The 19071-nt window shown below is 39.1% G+C and overlaps 1 protein-coding gene across 23 annotated transcripts in view; it reads left to right on the top strand.

Moving 5' to 3' along the window:
• PIAS2 (protein inhibitor of activated STAT 2) overlaps positions 1 to 19071 on the top strand; it is a 103978-nt gene that overhangs the window by 39435 nt on the left and 45472 nt on the right. For all 23 annotated transcript variants that reach the window (XR_014808346.1, XR_014808337.1, XR_014808338.1 and 20 more), the window contains 2 exons: positions 12774 to 12824; positions 12960 to 13050. Coding sequence is in view for 9 of the 23 variants with exons in the window: in XM_021092679.2 (XP_020948338.1) it covers positions 12774 to 12824; positions 12960 to 13050 (142 nt within the window). In the remaining 14 variants the exon portion in view is untranslated. The remainder of the gene's footprint in view (positions 1 to 12773; positions 12825 to 12959; positions 13051 to 19071) is intronic.

Here is a 19071-nt window from a genome sequence, read left to right as displayed (position 1 = left end):
ACATTCATTTTACTTTGATAATTTCCTCCTCTAAATTTTCTCTGTTTTTCTGAAACCCCTGTTATTTGAGTATTGGGTCTTTTGGACTAATCCTTAGTATTCTTTTTTTTCTTTTGATCTTCTTTTTCAACTCTTTTTTCCCCTTTGTGGGAGAGCCAGCCTATCTAAGCAGTATATTTTGGGAGCTCAAACTTTACCAGGTCAAACTACAAAACTACATTTTGAGACTTTGTTGAGAGCAGTGATGTGATTACTAGAAGAATCTAAAGCTGTGTCCCATACTCCTGTACATAACAGCAGTGCACCTTCAAGATGTTAGGCTGTTAAAGAGTCCTGGGACCCATAAATTTGGATCCACCATCTTGGGAGAGTGACAGTGCACATTAACATATTAAAGACTGAGGAATTCCTTTGTGGTGCAGCAGGTTAAGGATCCATATCATTATTGTTTCTTACTCATTGATGATCTCTCGCTGGAGAACATTTACTGAGTGTTTATTAGGTACAAAGCACTATATTATATGACATGACCCTTTTCAACATTATTGCATGCAGCCTTTTTTTTTTTTTTTTTCAAATACTGTTCCTCTTCAGTTTATTTCATTTTATTTGCTTTTTAGGGCTGCATTAGCGGCATATAGAGGTTCCCAGACTAGGGGTCGAACCGGAGCTACAGCTGCTGGCCTAGACAACAGCCACAGCAATGCCAGATTTGAGCCGTGTCTGCGACCTACACTGCAACTCATGGCAATGCTGGATCCTTTAACCCACTGAGCAAGGCCAGGAATCGAACCTGGGTCTTCATGGATACTAGTCGGATTCATTTCTGCTGTGCCAAAATGGGAACTCCATTGCTTGCAGTCTTTTTAGTGAACCCATTTGTGTATGTAAAATGATCATTAATATTGCAAGACTTCATGTGAAAAGAGCCAATTTAGTAATGACAAATAAGAGCTGATTTATAGGAGGAGGTGATTACTGTTAACCTTGGTGATCTGGGAAAGCTTCTCTAGGGTGTTGGGTGGGTCTTTGAAGGAAGGGGATTTTTTAGTCAGATTTAAAGATAGGGAATTCAAGATACTTTTTTTTTGTTTTTTTTAGGGCCACACCTGCAGCATATGGAAGTTCCCAGGCTAGGGGTCTAATTGGAGCTACAGCTGCCGGCCTACGCCACAGCCACAACAACATGGGATCCGAGCCTTATGTGTGACCTACACCACAGCTCACGGCTACGCCAGATCCTTGACTCACTGAGTAAGGCCAAGGATCGAACCCACGTCCTCATGGATCCTAGTCAGGTTCATTACCGCTGAGCCACGATGGGAACTTTCATCAAGATATATTTTTAAATGAACAAACCAAAGCATGGAATTGTGAATTGTATGTACCATTTGCCTCGAAAAGGTGTGTGGGTGGGTGTGTGTATGTAACTTGCATAAGTGCATAAGATATGTATGGACAAATATGATTAACTACCTCTGGAGAAGGGAATCAGGTGGCTGCGATCAGAGTTGGGGGGAGTTTTTTCATTTTAAATCCTTTTATATGTATCTTTTTTAAATATGAGCTATGTGAATATACCAACTATTCAAAAAATGAATGAAATTTACATTATGTTCCAGAGATGGATGGTTGTGATGGTTATAATGTGAGTGTACTTAAAGCCACAGAACTTATATGCTTTAGAATAGATAACATGATAGATACATTTTCTTATGAATATTTAACCACAATAAATATTAAAAAAAATTAGCCATAGAAGTAAGGCTATTTGTAATCCTCCATTGAACATGCAATAAATCACATAAACATGTACATACAAACCCCAACCTTTTCAGGGCTATGGAATCAAATAGTAAGAAATCTCCTTCCTAAGAAGTTGAAGTAACAGTTTTGTACCCATTACTTAGCTCCCCCCCATTACTTAGCTTTAATAATTATCAACATTTTGGAATCTCTATGTGACCACCCCCCAACTTTTTTTCCTGAAATATTTTAAAGCAAATTCCACTCATCATTTAATTTCACTGAGAAATAACTTGATACATCTCTAATTTTTAACATAATCATACTAAAAATTAGTAATTCTTGAATATAAAACAATGTCTTAGGCTATCTTCACATTTTCTTGTTTCAGAATTCAAACATGGCCCATGTATTACTTTTCATTTTTATGTCTCCTAAGATTTTTAAAACCTTTTTATTTTTTAAAAAATTTTATTAAAATTTTTTTTTTTTTTCCTCTTTTTTGGCTGCCCCACAGCATGTGGACTTTCTAGGCCAGGGGTCAGGTCCAAGCCACAGTTGTGACCTATACCACAGCTGTGGCAATGCCAGATCCTTAACCCACTATGCTGAGCATTGGACCTGCATCCCAGCACTCCAGAGATACTGCCAATCCCATTGCACCACTGGAGGAACTCCTAAAACCTTTTTATTTTGAAGTAATTATAAGTTTTTAGAAAAGCTGTGAAGAAACAGTAGATACACTCTTTAGTCAGCTTTCCTTAATATTAACATTTTGCATAATTATAAGTGCAGTTATCAAAAACGAAGAAATTAACCTTGGTACAATAATATTAACTAAAGACTTTATTTTAACTACAGATTTTGTTCACATTTCACCAGTTTTTCTGCTAATTAATTTCTGTTCCTGGATCCAATCCAAGATCCCAAATCATACTTAATAGTTACGTTACTTTAGTCTCTTTCAGTCTGTGATGGATTCTTGTTTTTCCCTTGTCTCTCATAACTTCTGATACTTCTGTAGAGTACTGGTCAGGTATTTTGTAGAATGTTCCTCAACTTGGGTTTGTCTGATGTTTTGTCATGACTAGACTGAGATTATGCATTTTTGGCAAGAATACCTCAAGTTATATGCCCTTCTCAGTGTGTCATGTCAGGGGCTACATATTGTTGATACATCTTACTTTCTTTTTTTTTTTGCCTTTTCTAGGGCTGCTCTGGCGGCATATGGAGGTTCCCAGGCTAGGGGTCGAATCAGAGCCGCAGCCACTGGCCTATGCCAGAGCCACAGCAACACGGGATCCCGAGCCGTGTCCGTCTGCAACCTGCACCGCAGCTCACGGCAACGCCGGATCCTCAACCCACTGAGCAAGGCCAGGGATCGAACCCGCAACTTCATGGTCCCCAGTCAGATTCGTTAACCACTGTGCCATGATGGGAACTCCAGGTACATCTTACTTTTGATGATGTTAATCTCGATCACTTGGGTAAGGTACTTTCCACCAGATTTCTGCACTATAAAGTTGCTTTTTTTTGGTTATTAATACGTATCTTGGAGATATTTTGGAGATATTAGTATCTTTGAGATATTAATAAGTATCTTGGAGATATTAAGATAGGAAAGTATATTTGGAGATGTACTCTGTTTATCTTCAAATTGCTGCCCACCAAGGTAGTGTTCACTCATGAATCTTGCCTTCAGTAATTACTTCCTCACACTTACGTTCCAATGCTGTGATTTTCTGTTCTTACTCTTTTTCACTTTGGAGTTATTCTTTTTAAGGAAGAGCTGTCCCTTTCCCTCCGTTTATTCAGCTTTTGTCTGAGTGGGCCCTCGAGTACTCTGGGGTATACCCAGTGCTACAGTAATTTATGTGATTGCTCAGACTGTTCTCCCTTTGGCCATTCTTTGAGGTGTGTGCCCTTTGGGTATGTCTCCACTCATGTATAAGCACTACTTTACTGCTCCAGGCTCATCTTATAATTTCTTCGCTGCAGTTCCAAAATTGAAGACTTCTCCCAGGAGCTTTGGTTCTGCTCTTAGAGTACTTTCTACCCTTTCTTAGGAAAAGGTGGCTCATTTGACTATCTTAGCATATTACACCTTTTTACCCATTTTGGATTTGGATGATTATGCTTCTTTTGTGGTATCATTTAATATCTGTCCCTAAAGTTCTCAAACTCTGCTGCGTATTGGAATCAACTGGGGAGATTTTAAGAATCCAGATACCTAGATTTCATTCATATCAATTTAATTAGAATCTCTGAAGATGGAATCCAACAACACTAGTTTATAAAGCTCCCCAAGTGTTTCCAGTGTGCAGCAAATTTGAAATCTATTGCTGTGCATCTAGCTCCTCCCCTCTGACTGTGATGGTGATAAAATCTAAACCAGAGGCTTGAATACATTCAGGTTTGAATGGTTCTGTTCTTTCTCGTACACCTTGCAAAGACTGATGACTAAATTCAGCTTTGTTCTTGGCTGTGGCACTGTTCCTTCCCTTGGGTACCACTGCTTTCTCTCTAGTCATGCCCTCTCATACTGACATCTTTTACATGTTCCCAGAATCAGTGTGTGGTTTTCTTCTTACTGTGCTGTGGAAGTATCCATGAGTGTGCTTTGGTTTTTTGTTTTTTGTTTTTTTTTTAAATATTGATGACTTCAGAATCACCACTTCCCTCTGGTTTCCTTTCTTAGTGCCTCTACTTTGAATACCCACAGGTACATCAAATCCAGCACATCTAGAATTAAACTTGCCTTCCTCCCAAACCTATGTGTTCATCTTTGTTCTTTTATTTATTCATTTAATCTCACAGCATATATTTTTTTACTATCTACTGTGGTCCAGACAATGGTCCAGGCACCAAGGGTTCAGAGTTGATAAATAAGCTGGCGTCAGGGACGCTTAAGCTTAGTATGTTTCCTCCCATTGCCAGTTTCACTAATTGCCTGAGATCTTCCTAGACAGAGGCCTCTTTGCATTATCTCAGACTTCATCTACTACATCCTATTGTCACTTTCCTACACTCTAGTGAGTCTTCTTTCACCTCTTTGAAGATTTAAAACTTGACTCAATTCTACCTTTGACGGAGCTAGCATGGTCTTAGAGTAATACCAATTGGACTGTGAATTCCTGCTCTCCCATTTAGGCCTGTATGCCCCCAAGTAGGTTACTAAAGCCCACTGAGTCTTACTTTACCCAGTGTGTAAAATTGGAAAAATAATCACCACCTCACTCAGTGGTCGGAAATTGAATGCTCTAACTGGCTCTACCTTTTATGTGGTGGGTGGCATCACCACCTGTCCAGTTGCATTATTCCAAAACCTGGACTCCATCCAGAGTGCTTCTCTCATTTTATCCTGACTTCCTGTATCTAGTCAGTCATTGAGTCCTATCACTTTTTGTCCCTTAATATTATTCAGTGATATTTATGTTTAAATGACTTTGAAGTTCTCATCTTTTGCCTGTACAGTTGTAGTGGTTTCCTGTCTCCCAGCCGACCAAGTGATCCTTAAAGCCCACTCAGTGTTTTCTTTCTTGTGCTTAGAAGCCCTGCGGTGATACCTCTTAATAAAGTCCACACTCCATTGCCCTGGCAAATCTCTTCACGTTGCTCTGCTCATCTTCTTAATCATATCATCTCTAGCGGTCTGTACTCCTACTAGGTTTTCATAGTTCTGAACCTTTGCATCTCTTCTTCCTCCTTACTCTTCTTGGCAAACCTGAGTCATGTCTTCGTGGCAGTTCAAGTCTTCGCTCTTCTGTGATGCCTTTCCAGATTTCCCCCAGTACATTCTTGGTCTCTCACTTACTGTGTACTTACTTTCTTTTTCTTTAATTTTTTTGATTTTGTAATGAATTTTATTACATTTATAGTTGTACAACAATCATCACAACCCAGTTTTACAGCATTTCCATCCCAAACCCCCAGCGCATCCCCCCACCCACCAACCTGCCTGATTTGGAAACCATGTTTTTCTTTTATCTTTAAAAAATTTTTTTTTATTTCCCCAATGCATTATTTTTTTTCCTGTTGTATAGCATGGTGACCCAGTTATACATACATGTATACATTCTTTTTTCTCATGTTATCATGCTCTATCATAAGTGACTAGATAGAGTTCCCAGTGCTACACAGCAGGATCTCATTGCTAATTCATTCCAAAGGCAATAGTCTGCATCTATTAATCCCAATCCATCCCACTCCTTCTCCCTCCCCCTAGGCAAACCACAAGTCTGTTTTCCAAGTCCATGAGTTTCTTTTCTGTGGAAAGTTTCATTTGTGCCGTGTATTAGATTCCAGATATAAGTGATATCATATGGTATTTGTCTTTCTCTTTCTGACTTCACTCAGGATGAGAGTCTCTAGTTCCATCCATGTTGCTGCAGATGGCATTATTTTGTTCTTTTTTATGGCTGAGTAGTATTCCATCGTGTATATATACCACATCTTCCTTATCCAATCATCTGTCGATGGACATTTGGGTTGTTTCCATGTCTTGGCTATTGTGAATAGTGCTGCAATGAACATGCAGGTGCTTGTGTCTTTTTTAAGGAAAGTTTTGTCTGGGTATAATGCCCGAGAGTGGGGTTGTTGGGTCATATGGTAGTTCTGTGTATAGTTTTCTAAGGTACCTCCATACTGTCTTCTCCATAGTGGTTGTACCAGCTTACATTCCCACCAAGAGTGCAGGAGGGGTCCCTTTTCTCCACACCCCCTCCAGCATTTGTTATTTGTGGACTTATTAATGATGGTCATTCTTACTGGTGTGAGATGGTTTCTCATGGTAGTTTTTTTTTTTTTTTTTTTTTGAATTGATTCTTCAATAAAGGCATTACACCATTGAAGAAGACATTATAGACTTTACATTATACCATGGAGAGAAATGATTATTAATAATACAATTGTAGAACTATATTATTTAATTGTACAGTTGCATTATTTAATTATAATTATCATAAATTCTTTGATGGAGTGGAAATCAGAATCAGTTCTAAGAAAACTTCAACATTCCAAGAATGATGTCAAATGACCCCATTCATGGTGGATAATGCACTTACTTACTATGAGATATATTTCTTCTTCAGAGATTCCTTGTTTGTGTATCAGTTGTAGATTTTTGGTTTGCAGTTATTCTGAAGTTTTGATATGAGTCTATATGTATATGAGATTGTTTTAAGTTGTTCTCTTAATCGCAAGTTCATCTCCAGTGTCCTGCATTTGTACCCTCCTCTTATGATTTCTGAATTTGGTGGTATAAATGTGCATGGATGATTTCGTATCTTTATTGTATATATACCTTTGCTGGTGAACCTTGTCATTTGTGGCATTTTTGTTTCCTGTTGCTGTCTTTTCTTTTCTGCCTGGAGAAGTTCCTTTAGTATTTGTTGTAAGGCTGGTTTAGTGTTGCTGAATTCTCAACTTTTGCTTATCTGTGAAGGTTTTGCTTTCTCCTTCAAATCTGAATGAGAGCCTTGCTGGGTAAAGTAATCTTGGTTGGAGGTTTTTTCCTTTCATCATGTTTTGTATATCATGCCACTCCCTTCTGGCCTGCAGCATTTCTGCTGAAAAATCTGCCAATAATCTTATTGGGGTTCCCTTGTATGTTACTTGTTTCTTTTCCCTAGCTGCTTTCAAGATTTTCTCTGTCTTTAATTTTGGTTAGTTTGATTAATATGTGTCTCGGTGTATTCCTCCTTGGGTTTATTTTATATGGTACTTGTTGTGCTTCCTGGATTTGAGTGAGTGGTTCCTTTCCCATGTTAGGGAAGTTTTTGGCTATTATCTCTTGGAGTATTTTTTCGGTCTCCTCTCTCTCTTCTCCTTCTGGCACCCCTATAATACGGATGTTGGTGTGTTTCACGTTGTCCCAGAGTTCTCTGAGACTCTCTTCATTTGTTTTCAGTATTTTTTCTCTTTTCTGTTCTGCATCCGTAATTTCCATTAATCTGCCCTCCACCTCGTTCTTCTGCCTCCTGTATTCTGCTGTTAGCTGCTTCTAGTGAATTTGTTATTTCAGTTATTGTATTTTGCATCTCTTCTTAAGTTTTGTATCTTGTATCTCTTTGGTCAGTGTTTCCTGTAAGTTATCCATCTTTACCCTCAGTTTATTTCCAATATTTTGCATCATCTTCAGCATCAACAGTCTAAAGTCTTTTTCCTGGAGGCTAAGAATCTACTCGTCGCTTAGGTGATTTTCTAGGGTTTTTCCTTTCTCCTTCATCTAAGTTATAGTTCTCTGTCTTTTCATTTTTATAGGTTTTTGGTGTGGTGACCTTTTTACAGAAAATAGAGTTGTCACCTCTCTTACTTCTGGTGTCTGCCCCCCTTGTCTCTCATGGTAGTTTTGATTTGCATTTCTCTAATAATCAATGATGTTGAGCTTTTTTTCATGTGCTTGTTGGTCATCTGTATATCTTCCTTGGAGAAATTGTCTATTCAGGTCTTTTGCCCATTTTTCCATTGGGTGGTTGGCTTTTTTCCTGTTGAGTTGTGTAAGTTGTTTGTATATTTTAGAGATTAAACCCTTGTCAGTTGCATCATTTGACACTATTTTCTCCCATTCTGTAAGTTGTCTTTTTGTTTTCTTTTTGGTGAAACCATAAGTTTTTCAGAGTCTGTGAGTCATTATCTGTTCTGCTGAGAAGTTCTTTGTGTCCTTTTTATTTAAGATTCCACATGTAAGTGATTATATTTGATGTTGGTGTCTCACTGACTGACTGACTTCACTTATCATGATAATTTCTAGGTTCATCCATGTTGCTAAAAATGTTGGTATTTTTTTCCTTTTAATGGCTGAGTAATATTCCATTGTGTATATGTACCACATCTTCTTTATCCACTCCTCTGTCGATGGACATTTAGGTTGTTTTCATGTTTTGACTCTTGTATGTAGTGTTGCAATGAACATTGGAGTACATGTGTCTTTTTGAGTCCTGATTTTCTCTGGATAGATGCCCAGGAGTGGGATTGCTGAATCAAATGGTAATTCTATTTTTAATTTTCTGAGCAATCTCCATACTGTTTTCCACAGTGATTGCACCAATTTACATTCCCACTGACAGTGTGATAGGGTTCCCTTTTCTCCATACCCTCTCTAGCATTTATTGTTTGTAGACTTTCTGATGATGGCCATTCTGGCTGGTGTAATGTGTTACCTCATAGTGGTTTTGATTTGCATTTCTCTAATAATTAGTGATGCTGAACATCTTTTCATGTGTTTTTTGCATCTGTATGTCTTCTTTGGAGAATTGTCTGTTTAGATCTGCCCATTTTTTGATGGGGTCATTTGTTTTTTTTTTTTTTCTTTTTTTTTTGGTATTGGGCTGCAGGAGGTATTTATAAATTTTGGAGATTATCCCTTGTCAATAGCTTCATTTGCCAATATTTTCTCCCATTCTGTGGATTGTCTTTTTGTTTTGTGTAGGGTTTCCTTTGCTGTGCAGAAACTTTTAAGTCCCATTTGTTTATTTTTGTTTTTATTGTTATTACTCTAAGAGGTGGATCTGAGAAGATATTGCTGTGGTTTACATCAGAGAATGTTTGTCCTGCGTTTTCCTCTAAGAGTTTTATAGTATCTGGTCTTATATTTAGGTCTTTGATCAATTTTGAGTGTATTTTTGTGTATGTTGTTAGGAAGTGTTCTAATTTCATTCTTTCACATGTGACTGTGCAGTTTTCCCAGCACCACTTATTGAAAGGACTGTCTTTTCTCCATTGTATATTCTTGCCTCCTTTGTCCTAGATTAGTTGGCTGTAGGTGTGTGGGTTTAATTCTGGGCTTTCTATCGTGTTCCACTGATCTGTATTTCTGACTTTTTGCCGGTACTATACGGTGTCCATGACTGAGGTCCAGGAGCCTGATTCCTCCAGCTACATTTTTCTTTCTCAGGATGGCTTTGGCTATTCTGGGTCTTTTGTTCTTCCAAACAAACTTTAAAATACTTTGTTCTATTGCTGTGAAAAATGTCCTTGGTAACTTGATGGGGATTGCATTGAATCTGTAGATTGCCTTGGTCTGTATAGTCATTTGGTAATGTTGATTCTTCCAATCCAAGAGCATGGTATGTTTTTCCATCTGTTTGTGTCATCTTTGATTTCATTCATCAGTGTCTTAGAGTTTTCAGAGTACACAGGTCTTTTGTCTCTTTAGGTAGGTTTATTCCTAAGTATTTTATTCTTTTTGATGTGATGGTAAATGGGATTGTTTCCCTAACTTCTCTTTCTGATCTTTTGTTGTTAATATATAGAAATGTAGTTGATTTCTTTGTTTTAATTTTGTATCCTGCGACTTTACCAACTTCATTGTTGAGCTCTAACAGTTTCCTGGTAGTGTCCTTAGGATTTTCTAGGTGTAGTATCATGTCATCTGCAAATAGTGATAGTTTAACTTCTTCCTTTCCAATTTGGATTCCTTTTATTTTTCTTCTCTGATTGCCATGGCTAGGGCTTCCAAAACTATGTTGAATAGTAGTGGCGAGAGCAGACATCCTTGTCTTGTTTCTGATCTCTATACTTATTTTCTATTAAAGCATTCCTGCGTTTATTTATTTTTTTATTTAGGGCCATACACATGGCACATGGAAGTTCCCAGACTAGAGGTCAAATTGGAGCTACAGCTGCCAGCCTATGCCATAGCCATAGCAATGCCAGATCCAATCTGTGTCTTTGACCTACACTGCAGCTCATGGCAACTCTGGATCCTTAACCCACTGAGCAGGGCCAGGGATTGAACCCGTATCCTCATGGATCTTGGTCAGGTTCTTTACCACTGAGTCACAGTGGGAACTCCTTATTTATTTATTTTATTTTTATATTTTTATTTTTGGCTGTGCCCTCAGTGTGCAGAAGTTCCTAGGCCAGGGATTGAACCTGTGCCACAGCAGTGACAATGCCAGATTTTTAACCACTAGGCCTCCAGGAACTCCATTTTTTGGGTTGTTTTGGGGGCCTTTGCGTGCAGTGGCTCAATGAGATGTGAGTTCCCAGACCAGGGATTGAATCCGGACCACAGTGGTGAAAGCACTAGACCATTACGCCACCAGGGAACTCCCCTTCTGCGTTTATTTAACGACTTAAATTTACAGCTTCTTGATGAGACCAAAATCTCTTACTCATTTTTATATTCTCAAAGTCTGTCACAGTGTCTGACATAGAGTAAATGTTGACCTTATGTCTGATGAATGAGATCAACATGCAGAAAGTTCCTAGAACAGTGACTGGCAGAAGATGCTTGCTTATTACTCATCATGTTTGTGAAGATATAGAGTACATTGCACTTCCCCTTTTAGGTTAATTTCTCTTATTGGAATAAAGTATAAATCCTTAGTGAACCATTAAAAGCTCTTTATAACATTCTCCCATCTATTTTTCTAGGTTCGTCTTTTGTCGTTTCTCTTTTTTAAAATTATCTTCCCAACCTAACAGGTTTCTGCCATGTATCTCTGGTTGATCCTCACCCTTTCCAGTGCTAGTGAAACCACTGTTACTGATGTTACTAAGTAGAAATGAGAAAAGCAATGTGATACAAACCCTGTTTTCTAATTTTAGGACTAATTGTGGTAATTGGCTTGAACTTTCATGACAAAATTGAATTTCTCTCGTTTCTGTAACACTTAATTTTCATAATGTACTATAGCACTTACCATGTATTATTTTAGTTGTATATATTTGATACCTACTAGTATATGAAACCTTGGAGAGTGAATATTGTGTCTTATTTATCTTTGATGCCTCAGTGCCCCGACTTTGAAATGTTTCTTGATTTTAATGAGTAGAATGAAATGGGTTACTCACAAGAGGTCAGTGTTGTCGAGGATATTTTCAATAGACATTTCAGAAGAAAGGAGGCAACTACGGGCAAAGGAAACAGGGCAGAATTAACAGTAATAGCAGCCAGCTGCTCACACTTGTTGAGCACTTATATTCAGGCACTTTACATGTATTATTAACATGTTTAATTGTCACAACAACTCTACGAAGAAGGTATAGTAATTTTCCACCTTTAACAGATGTAACTGAGACACAGAAAGGTTTAAGTAATTTGTCCAAGGTCATACAGCTTGGGACTGTAGAACTCAGGCTGGACATTGCTGTACTTTATTGCCTTCCAGTGAGCACAGAGAATTGAAAGCAGGAAGAAGACTGCCCCCATTGGAGCAAGATGGAGGGCTATAGTATTCTCAAGAAAAGGCTGATGTCTCTCTGACATGGTCCAAGATTTATGATGATGGCTAAGGACAAGACTTCTTAAACTGTACAGCCATTGCATGTTACTTGGGGAATCTTGTTAAAATTCAGATTCTCATTCTATTGCCTAGATGTCTAGGGCCTGAGATTCTGCTTTCTGACAAGCTCCGACGCAGTAACAAAGCAGCTTCATTGCAGCCTCCATTTTGAGTGGCAAGGTTTTGGAAGGTTCAGTGCCGAAGATATTTTATATAGGACTCTGTTAGGTTCTCGTCTAGAAATTCTAAGAGATTCTGTGTCCTTAAATGGGGACATAATTATGGAGTTGGCATGCTGTAGAGACTCTTGAGACTCTAGGCACCTGTTCGTCATCCAGGGTCTATATTAAAATCACTCAAGTAGCTGTATAAACTGCTAATACTCAGGCTGTGCTTCAGAACCAGTAAGAACATCTGGTGAATGGGACTTTATATTTAAAAAAAATTGCAAGGTTTAAGAACCACTGTAAGCAAATAAATTAATTTATATAAACTCTTTTTGAACCCTAGAGTGCTCCTTTTCGTGTTAACCAGATCTGTTGCCTGTTAAAATAAAAATTGTACTGTGAAAGTTCCCATGAATTGAAAATACCTTAAAAAATTGCCATAAAGGCAAAATGTAAAGTAAATGAGGGCTGTCATCACTACAGTGTTTTAACTAAGGCTTGTGCTATTGGTAGGTTAGTGTTCATTTTTTAATAAATAAGAAATGCCAATAATGGCTTTTTCTGGTGAGAATGCTTTCTGTGAATTCTAGCTGTGTTTTCTTAACTCAGTTTTTTTCTCTTTTTCCCACAGGGATTTTTTGCCAGGTGGTAGGAGAGATTATACAGTTCAAGTTCAGCTGAGGCAAGTTTGAAATTTTCTGTTACGTTCGTATTATTCTTGCTAATAACTATGTACATATGGTCCTGAATTTGAAAATATACAAACATGTTTTGAGTATATTATTTAAGAATAGTTCTTTCTTTTTCTTTAATGCAGACTTTGCCTGGCAGAGACAAGTTGCCCTCAAGAAGATAACTATCCTAATAGTCTCTGCATAAAAGTAAATGGGAAGCTGTTTCCTTTGCCTGTAAGTTGCTTTTTATTCACCAGTCTTGCATGTAAGTTTAGTATAAACAAGGCCTAGAAATAGAGGCAACTTAGTTCTAGTGAATACTCTTAGTATCCAGATTAAATACTGTATTCTACTAGAGAGATTAATGTTCATTGGAGAAATGGCTGATTCCAGGTCTGGGGAGATGGAGAAGTTGAGCCTGAAGCATCTTGCTTGTTCCAGGAAGCGAGAAAGCTGTGAAAGACTTAGGATCATATCAGATGGCATAATAGCAGAGCAGGACCTACGTATATAGGGCAGCATGTTGTGGTGGATGTCTGGATTAGCTGGGTCTCAGCCATGGATCAGATGGTGATAGAGGCTACTGAGAGCAACTGGACAGTGGAGATTAAGGATTCCAAGCTTGGGCCTTGATGATCCACACACTTGGGGGATGGATGCAGTGGTATTTGATTGACAGCATGTTTAAGCTCTGAAGTAGTATATGAGCTTCAACATCTGGGAGTATACACACACAGACACAGACACACACACGCATACATACATACATACACATACTTAACATGTATAACCTGTTTCTGGCCTGATAGATACCTCTGGACTCTTCACGTCTTGTTAATCAAATCTTAAAGTAACACTTAATTGTTGAAATGGACTATGCGTCTGTCTGGATTAAGTTACTAATTTGGTAGAGCTGTGTGGAAGGCCAGAGAAGCCATAATCAAAATAGTAGCATAAACATTTAGATTAAGACATGAACATTGTAGGTGTGTATGTTGTGTTTGTTGAATGAATAGTGAATAAGCTCATTCCTTTTTTATGATTGCATAGCATTTCACACCATGAGTGTGTCATATTCAGCTTTTCTCTTAAAGGACAATATAGTTTGCAGATTTATTTTTGCCACTCATATAATGCTACAATAAACATATTTCCTTAGAAAAAAAATACAGTAGTAGAGCATGGCCTGTTTTTTAAGCACTGCAGAGTGAAGGTGTATCTAACTGAAGAAGCAGTTAGTGAGGACAGTGATTCCACCTTTATGGTAAGTTGCCGTTTCAGCAAAGCAGACACCATCACGTCTGCCATTGACTGTTGAGATGGAGATGGGGGCAGCTGTTTAGCATCCCTGCTGAGTACAAGACTTGGCTGTGGAATAAGTATATGAGCAACAGCATGAGCAAATGAGCAAGTGAGACAACGTAGTCTAGGACTCTAGGCTCTACTGGGGCCAAGTGGTTTTAGGTGAACGCCAAAGAGAAGAAGGTCTATGGCCAACCCTTGTAGTCACTGGTCTGACTTGCTGGTCGTCAGGAGTCTCATTTGACTCATATGTAGCCTATGGATTTAGAGACCTGAGAAATAACCTGTTTCATGAATTTTGTTTGTTTGTTTGTTTTTTGCCTTTTTGTAGGGCTGCTCCCTTGGCATATGGAGGTTCCCAGGCTAGGGGTCTAATCCGAGCTGTAGCCACCAGCCTGCGCCAGATCCACAGCAACGTGGGATCCGAGCCGAGTCTGCAACCTACACCACAGCTCACAGCAACGCCGGATCCTTTAACCCACTGAGCGAGGCCAGGGATCGAACCTGCAACCTCATAGTTCCTAGTCGGATTCGTTAACCACTGCGCCACAACGGAAACTCCTGTTTCATGAATTTTATAGGGCTTGAGCATCATTGCACCACTGCCTGTCTCTTTGAAAGATATCTGTGAAGCTGAAATCATTTGAGATAGTCTCTGGGGATGAAGGGAAGTTTCAGAGCCTGAGTAGATATAGTTGGGAATGCTTACATGCACTCATGCATGTTCAAAACCTAGGTGGGGCATTTTTCCTTTTGGGTTTCTGGCTAAAAGCAACAGGAGATCTCAGTGTGCTGTCTTTTATCTGGATGGATCATGCAAAGATCTTAACCAAGGGAAGAAGCAGCCTTACTTGGAGGGTGCTTACGTAGGGTGGGTGGGTGGCCAGATCTGTGGCAGAGGAAACATGGGATTTTGGAATGACTCTGCACATTTTCTCTGGCTTTTCTTAGCCAATTTTCTTTGTCCAGAATGTGCTAAGATTTTTTTTTTCTCCTTTTTGGCCACATCTGTGGTATATGGAAGTTCCTGGACCAGAGATTGAGTCTGAGCCGCCGCTCCGACCTACACCACAGCTGTGGCAATGCCCACTGCACTGGGCCAGGATTGAACTGCTGCAGAGACAACACCTGATCCTTAACTCACTGTGCTCCAGGATCTCTTTTGACCTTTGACTTTCATTGCTATTTAACCCTATTACTTTCTTGAAGAAAGATCTATGACAATTTCTCAGTATCTGTATGGACACACCTCGAAGATCTATCCAGTATTATATGCCTGTGTCAGTGATGGGGGACTGTCTGAAATATGTGAGGTTCTTCTTAAACTCTCATTGCTGCAGAACATACGGTGGTTACAGATACGTATGCACACAAGTTCCACAAAACTTTCCAAGTCAGTGTCATGCTTTGATATGTTATTTTCATCCATGAGATCTGCAGCACCTCTGTGGATAGCTGTGAATTTGTCACTCTTCCAGGGCTTTGGGGAGAGAAGCAGTTAGGCAGTTGTACACTTCTTCTGGGTCATTGTTACTCAGTCATGCTGGTTTCTTTCTGGAAGTGCTAACCAACCCTGGCGAAGTTATTCTAGACTGTTTGTGGACATATCAACTGCTGTGTGGAGTAGTCCTTGTCTGGTGAGGCTGGCACTCACCTCTGGGTCCCGCAGTGGCTCCAAGGGCACTTCTGAGGGTGGCGAAAAAACAGCATTAGGACAAAGGAAAAAACAGGTTTCAAAAACAGAAGATAGGAGTTCCCGTCGTGGCTCAGGGGTTAACGAATCCGACTAGGAACCATGAGGTTTCGGGTTTGATCCCTGGCCTTGCTCAGTGGGTTAAGGATCCGGCACTGCCGTGAGCTGTGGTGTAGCTCGCAGACGCGGCTTGGGTCCTGTGTTGCTGTGGCTCTGGCATAGGCCGGTGGCTACAGCTCCTATTTGACCCCTAGCCTGGGAACCTCCATATGCTGCAGGAGCGGCCCAAGAAATGGCAAAAAGCTAAAAAGACAAAAAAACAAACGGAAGACAATGGAGTGGCACTGGGGGCAGGGGGGAGCTTGCCTGATCTTCGCAGGACTATCCCAAGGATCACATGCCAGAAACATCCCAAAGGGGTTTTTCATCTTCAGCTCTGTGAACTCCTATGAAACAACTGACATAAATTTACAGGTATCTGCTGAGACACCCCCACCCCCATCCCCAATTGCTGTTAATTGGGATAATGAAACATGGAGCTTTAACTAGCGTGAGGCAGGTTTATGAGAGCCATGTGAGTACACCGCAGCCTCAGAAGAAGAAACTCCAGTGACCTCGAGGGCGTTAATATTGGCAATCTTCAGGGACTTTAGTCCCATTGTTAGAAGCATCAACAGGCCACAAAGTTTGACATGTGGTCCTTGCCCATGATCCTGGTTTATTACACAACAGATCTTGGAGGAATAAGCTTGACACAGTCATGGGATTTCCCATTAGAGCTCTGAATACATTCAAATTTTTGTCCTGGAATGAATCTCTGCAGTATCCAGTCACTATGGAACTGTGCTGGTTGGCTCTTATACTGTAAAACAAAGAGTAAACTGAATGGGAAGTGGTATTGCCTTGATAACTGCAACATGTCCCTGGATTTTTAAGGGTCAGAGAGTGCTGAAGGCAGTTTATGTGCTGTCTTACCTGCAGCAGGGTGATGAGTTACGTAAGACACCTCCATCCTCGATCCAGGGATGACAGTAAGCGGCTCAAAGTAGGACTTGTAGAATGATAAGTGCAGCCTGGACAGGCTCGATTGAAACTGCTTCTGAGAGTATTCCCCACACCTCCGTCTTTGACTCAGGCGCTGCCAGTGTATAGACTGACAGCCAGATGAGAAAATTACATGTTTTTAATGGCAAAAGAGAGGAAAAAAGACCCTTTTTGCTTGGAGAGTTATTTTGAGAAGCTGAATTATTTTCCTTTTTAAACAGATTTTGAGAGATTTCTGTAAACCTGAGGAGCTTTAAGGTTGGGGCATGTGGAGGCGAGTTGACATGGGGGAGTGTTTCTTTGAAAGATTCCAAAGAATGGAGAAGATGTGTGTTAACAGTTCAGATGGCAAAAATGTTCTAAGTATTTCCTCTTGATACAGCAGAAGACTTATCAGTACTAGTGCCATTATCCTAATGTATTCTTTTTCTGAGTTTGTGAATTTCTTTTTCCTGATATATTATTTTTTCCTCTATATATTAATTACACCTCTGGTCTACCTCACGGTAAATGTGGACTGAAGTCAAGTCAGGATTTTCTTCTTTAATTACACACACAACCCCTCCCCCCCATCCATTTAAAGAGATTCCTTTGGCCTGAGATGGGGTAATATTGGCATCTAAAAAGTAATCCTCCAGTGGACTCAAACCCATCAAATATATGAGTTTGTAATTAATGCTAAAATAAACCATTGGCGGTCACACCAACTTATACTAAAAATTGATAAAGGGAGAGAGTCATTGATTTCAAGATAACCAGATGTTGATATGTCAAGTTCTTTATGGAATGATTTCAACTAATACAAGCAGAAGGAAGAGTGGATTAGAAAACTTTTTTTTTTTTTTTTTTTTTTTTTTTTTTTTGCAATCCGTACTCATATAATGGATCCAGGCAGCCATCTTCAGGGGATACTAAAACCATTAGCTCAAAGCTGGATGGGGACTCTGTAGTGGAGGGATCAGGCTGATATCAGCAGACCTTCCCTTCGGTCTTGACCTCACTGAAAATGGGGCAGGCAGACATGTGTCTTGTGATCCAATACAATAGGAAGTATGTAACGTTCCCGATGTTTTTGTTTTTGAAAACTTTGTGTGAATCTAGTCAAAGCCTGTACACCTAATTACCAACCTGAAACATATGGGAGCGTCCATGCTGTTACACCATGAGGAAGTAGCCTACTAATCCAGAAGATGAAGTCATTTCTTTAGGTCAAAATCCCTAGTATCTCCAACAGAAATGGCATTGGAAAAGTAGTTGGGGATGGGGCCAGGGGGTGAGAGAGAATAAAAATTACTCTTTATTACAGAATAAAAGAAACTTCAGGGACAACTAAACACACTCTGAGGCTCTAGTTTGGATTCTAACTGTAAGAGGACATCTTACATACCAGACTATGGATCAAATAATGTGTCTGGGATACATTTTGTAATAATCTGAGGTGGGGTAAATACTGCTTATGAGTAAATAAGTTACTGAATTTGATGATGGTTTATGGGAGTTTGACTTTTTCCTCTATTTTTGTATGTATTTGAAGTTTCAATAATTGAAAGATAAAAGACATCTTTGCAGCACTTGAGAAGTTGGAATATAAACTAGATTAAACAGTATATTAAGTTATAGTTAATTTTGTAAGGTTGTGATACTGTTTTTTTAAAAAAGAGTTATTAAAGATATGTATAAAAGTATGGGTCAAATGGCATATCTAGAATTTGCATTTAAGTACTTGGGCAGAAATAAATCTGTATATGTGTGAGGTGTGTGTTTTGGGATGGATTTTGGTGGCCAGAGGCAAATGAAGCAGGTTGGTGGGTACTTACTCTTCTTTCTACTCTTGTGTATATTTAAAAATTTTTATAATACAAAGTAAAAAAATAAATCTGTATGGGTAGTATTAAAGTAGTAGTGAAAATTAGAAATATGGTAGGAAAATGTTAAAGGAGCAACACTATCAACTTCTGTCACAATTATAAGTGGGATGGGAAGTTGTCATAGCCTGTAACAGAAAAGATTGAGTATCCCTTTTACTGAAATGTTAGATTGAGACTGGTAAAAAAAATCTCTTTAACTGGTTTTCCAGCAGCCTTTATTTAGAAAGCTTTCAGATACACCACAGATATCTCCTGTAAGATGAACTTAATTTTATTTTTGCTTTAGATATGGGAAATCTTTAGAAATATGTGAAGGCTAACCATTTTTATTTTATAAAATTCTAACTA

Source organism: Sus scrofa, chromosome 1, assembly GCF_054392235.1.
Source record: "Sus scrofa isolate SSC_HxYL_T2T_F1_AM1 chromosome 1, Sscrofa_HxYL_maternal_Yorkshire_Landrace_v2.0, whole genome shotgun sequence".
NCBI lineage: Eukaryota > Metazoa > Chordata > Mammalia > Artiodactyla > Suidae > Sus > Sus scrofa.
The sequence above is the reverse complement of the archived record's forward strand: the minus strand, read 5'-3'. Positions and strand labels throughout refer to the sequence as shown.